The following is a 3,877-nucleotide window of genomic DNA, read 5'->3' on the forward strand; positions in this document are numbered from 1 at the left end:
ATATAATAAACTTATAAGAATTCATTCCAAAAATGTTGTATAACCCTAAACATGCATTTCATATGGTAGCCAGCAGAGGTTGACTGGTTGCAAGATAAAGTCTGTAAATTTATCTACTTTTTGTTTTGTTTTTTTTTAGCCTTGGTAATTACATTTTTAATTAGCAGACCATTTTTCTTAGCAGAGTCAAAGTTATATTAAAACATTCAAGACAACTAGTTRAGAAAATGCTGTGACTAACAAGCCCAATAGGAATGCATTTTTTCTGATATTTTATTGTAATTATTAATTCGGGTTGCCACACTGTTTTGACAGTGTTTCATTAACTTACCCTCATAGTTGACACAGCCGTTCTCATCCTCCTGTCCGGCCATGAGAGCGTCAATCTCAGCCTCGTTCATTTTCTCACCTGCAGGAGGAGATGGAGGACATCCAGAGTTAGACCCCACAAGAAGCGGCTCCAACGCTAACATTAGATGCAGCTTTACATCTACTAACCCAGTGTTGACAGCACGATACGCAGCTCAGCACCCATCACRGTGCCGTTGCCCTCCTTGTCAAAGACACGCAGACCCTCAACATAGTCCTCGAACCCTGCCTTGTTGGGACTGTTGATGATGGTCTGGAGCATGGGAAGGAAGGCCTCAAACTCTACTCTCTTGTGTACCATGTCTGCATGAAAGGATAAAAATTATGTTTGTCAACATAAAAAAAGGGTAAAAATGAATCATTTTATGCTCATTATTAATTTCTACAACTTCTGCAGGGCCATGAAATGAGATTGAGGTTTTGTAAGATATTGCTTTAAGTTGTCTACAGTTATCAATCTTGTACACACCTTTAGAGTCAAAGCCAGAGTCCTGCATAAATCACATCTAAACTTTTTTCAAGAGTACAACAATGCACATTTTAACATGTTACAGCGTTATAATGTAGCATTTTCCAGAACATCATAAGACAAGAATAAAGGATATGCTGCAGTGCCCTCTTCTGGTACAATGCTTCATGTTCACCATTTCCCCCCCAGTAAGTTGGTTAAAAACCTGCTCTGCAAATCTTTGCACCACAGAAGCTCAATGACTACTTAAAACAGATAGTTCTGTGTTTTTTAAACTCCAAAAATCCAATTTATGAGTAGCCTAACTGAATGTGTCACTTACCGTCAGCTGAGGGGTTCCCAAGCAGTTTGTTCACCTCCTTGTTGGTGGGGTTCTGTCCCAATGCACGCATAATGTCAGCGATTTGGTTGTAAGCCACCTTGTTGTCACCCACCCTGTCGAACAGGCCAAAGGCCTCTCTGTAGTCTGTTGGATAGAGGCAGAAGAGGACACGTTTACTTTATTTATCCAGTGCACTTTCATTGAGTTGTTAACATTTATGTGTCAAACATGTTTGAGAAAAGAAAAAAAATATATATATATATACATACATACATACATGCACACGCACACACACACACACACACACTAAGTGAAGCTTTAGTCTTGTTTTTACATAGTGAAGAATTTTAAGCTACACCACTGTGACAACTTTGTCATCTAAAATTGACCTTTGTTTTGCATTTAATTTCACATCAGTTTTGGAAATAATGAGTGCCAAAATGTTTTTTTTTTCATTTATTTGAAATTGCTGAAAAATCAAGATTGTTTTTCTTTGTTTTTTAAGGGCTTTTTTTTGCTGAGATTCTAAATTTGTCCATATTTTTTGATGAAAAAAATTGCAAATGGACATGAGTGGATTTTTACAAAAATGCATTAGTGACAAAGCACGTTTTCTCTTAACTCTATTTTTTTCTTTTTTTTTCTCTAATAAAACAGCTACATACAGGGGTTAGGCAATGAAACTGAAACACCTGGCTTTAGACCAGAACATCCCTTTCAGACAGCTTCCTCTTGCATCCACAGTTAATCCTGTTGGATGTGGTTGGTCCTTCTTGGTGGTATGCTGACATTACCCTGGATACTGTGGCTCTTGATACATCACAAAGATTTGCTGTCTTGGTCACAGARGCACCAGCAAGACGTGCACCAACAATGTGTCCTCTTTTGAACTCTGGTACGTCATGCATAACATTGTGTGCATTGCAATATTTTGAGCAAAACTGTGATCTTACCCTGCTAATTAAACCTTCATTCTGCTTTTACTGGCGCAATGTGCAAWTAATGAAGATTGACCACCAGGCTGGTCCAATTTAGCCATAAAACCTCCCACACTAAAATGACAGGTGTTTCAGTTTCATTGTCTAACCCCTGTAGCTGTTGCACAGCTTCCAGCAGGTGGAAGCAGTTACTCTACTTACTGTCAGAGAAAACACATAACTGTAAGACATCCAAGAAGGTTGCGGTATTATTGGCTGAATGGACTGAGTCCTACAGAGCCCCGTCACCCTCAGCTGTCTCCTTCTTTCACAGCGGAGCTATGGCTTATTTTAAAAGACCACCTTGGAATTGATAAACATAGCTGAGAATATGAGCCCCTCCTTTTAAAGGCAAGGCCTTCTGTGGGCGAGCCGGGTAAAAGTAGGGACTGCTGACGGTGGTGTAACCAGCAGCCGGTCCAGCCAGTGGGTCTGGTCCCGTGGTGGCCAGTATAGGAACCAGTGGTACACAGGCTGCACTATTGCATAGTTGTGTTGTTTTTTTGCTTGTTTCTCCACAACTATTTAACTTTACTAACCAACAAGCTGCAGCTAATGTGAGGATCCAAGGATGTATTTAACTAATACGTAATACCAGACTATTTTGTCCTTAAATGAGCTTTGATTTGCATCCCTCTGTGTTAAAACGTTAATGCTTCTTACTTAACAGAGTTTGTTCTTTTTATTATGATTGCAAGCGAGATGTTTCCCACTTATTGATACTATTTAATTTTAAAACTGCTGCAAAGGAAACAACTGCAGCTATATTCTCAGCACAGTCATTTTTGTTTCATATAACATTTAAAATATTCATCCAAGTTACTATAATTTAGTTTAAATAAAACCAGAATACTGGTAAAACTGTTTAGCGAGATCTAATTAAGTTGTTTTCATATTTGCTATTTTTACATTACTCATTTATCTAAAAATGTGCTCTTTGGGACATTAATAACCTACTAATAACTAAGTGCTCATAGTAACATTTTCCTCCTTTAGCCACTCTCATATTTCGGAGGAATGATAGCCACCTGTCCGGAGCACTTTAACAGTCGATGAGTGTATGGGAGGTTTTTAGTGGTTTGCTAATTTTAAAGCTTTCTATTTTGCAAAAAAACCTTTTAGGTCATTCAACTTTTGCGATTTAAGTCTGCTAATAGGTCAGGTGATCAGTAGGTGAAAGTTCAGTTTTATGTTTCTATGAACTGTCAGATATCATGTGATGCAGTGTCATGCAAAGATGTGAGGTGAATTACATACCTTCAACCTGGTCTGCGCTGAATTCTATCTACAAGCCAATAGAAAGCAGCTGTGTAAGTGTAAAATGTGCAAATAAATATGACATCAACATCATATACATTTCAACCAGCAGAACTATATTTTTCATGCTCAACAAAACTACCGGTAATTGTCGTTTTTCCAAAAATAGCATCAGGTGGAGGCACCTGACCTGTGTTGTTCCATCTTTAGCTACATTAACATGTCCCCATTTGGAGTCATTATGCAATGCGTTAATGCATTAGTCATTACTCAGTAAACCAATCCGGAAAGACCTGGGAGTGGTTTAGACCAGTGGTTCCCAAAGTTGGGGTCGGGACCCAAAGTGGGGTCCTGAAACATCAAGGTGGGGTCCTGAAAAGATTTTCTAAATTAATTACATTCTGCCTTAATTGCCTAAAATGCAAAAATGTAGAATAATAAATGTTGTTACTATGCCCATGTTTTGTTGACCTGATACAAATG

The 3,877-nt window shown here is 38.4% G+C and overlaps 1 protein-coding gene across 1 annotated transcript in view; it reads right to left on the reverse strand.

The window, feature by feature from the left end:
- Positions 1 to 331: 331 nt before the first annotated feature.
- The window catches only part of myl1 (myosin, light chain 1, alkali; skeletal, fast), a gene marked incomplete at its 3' end in the record, with an annotated part of 4,448 nt that continues 902 nt past the window's right edge, over positions 332 to 3,877 (reverse strand). Inside the window, 4 exon segments of the mRNA XM_014011537.1 lie at positions 332 to 409; positions 499 to 672; positions 1,161 to 1,304; positions 3,395 to 3,422. Of these exon segments, the coding sequence (XP_013866991.1) occupies positions 332 to 409; positions 499 to 672; positions 1,161 to 1,304; positions 3,395 to 3,422 (424 nt within the window).

Source organism: Austrofundulus limnaeus, unplaced genomic scaffold (genome assembly GCF_001266775.1).
Source record: "Austrofundulus limnaeus strain Quisiro unplaced genomic scaffold, Austrofundulus_limnaeus-1.0 Scaffold81, whole genome shotgun sequence".
Lineage (NCBI taxonomy): Eukaryota > Metazoa > Chordata > Actinopteri > Cyprinodontiformes > Rivulidae > Austrofundulus > Austrofundulus limnaeus.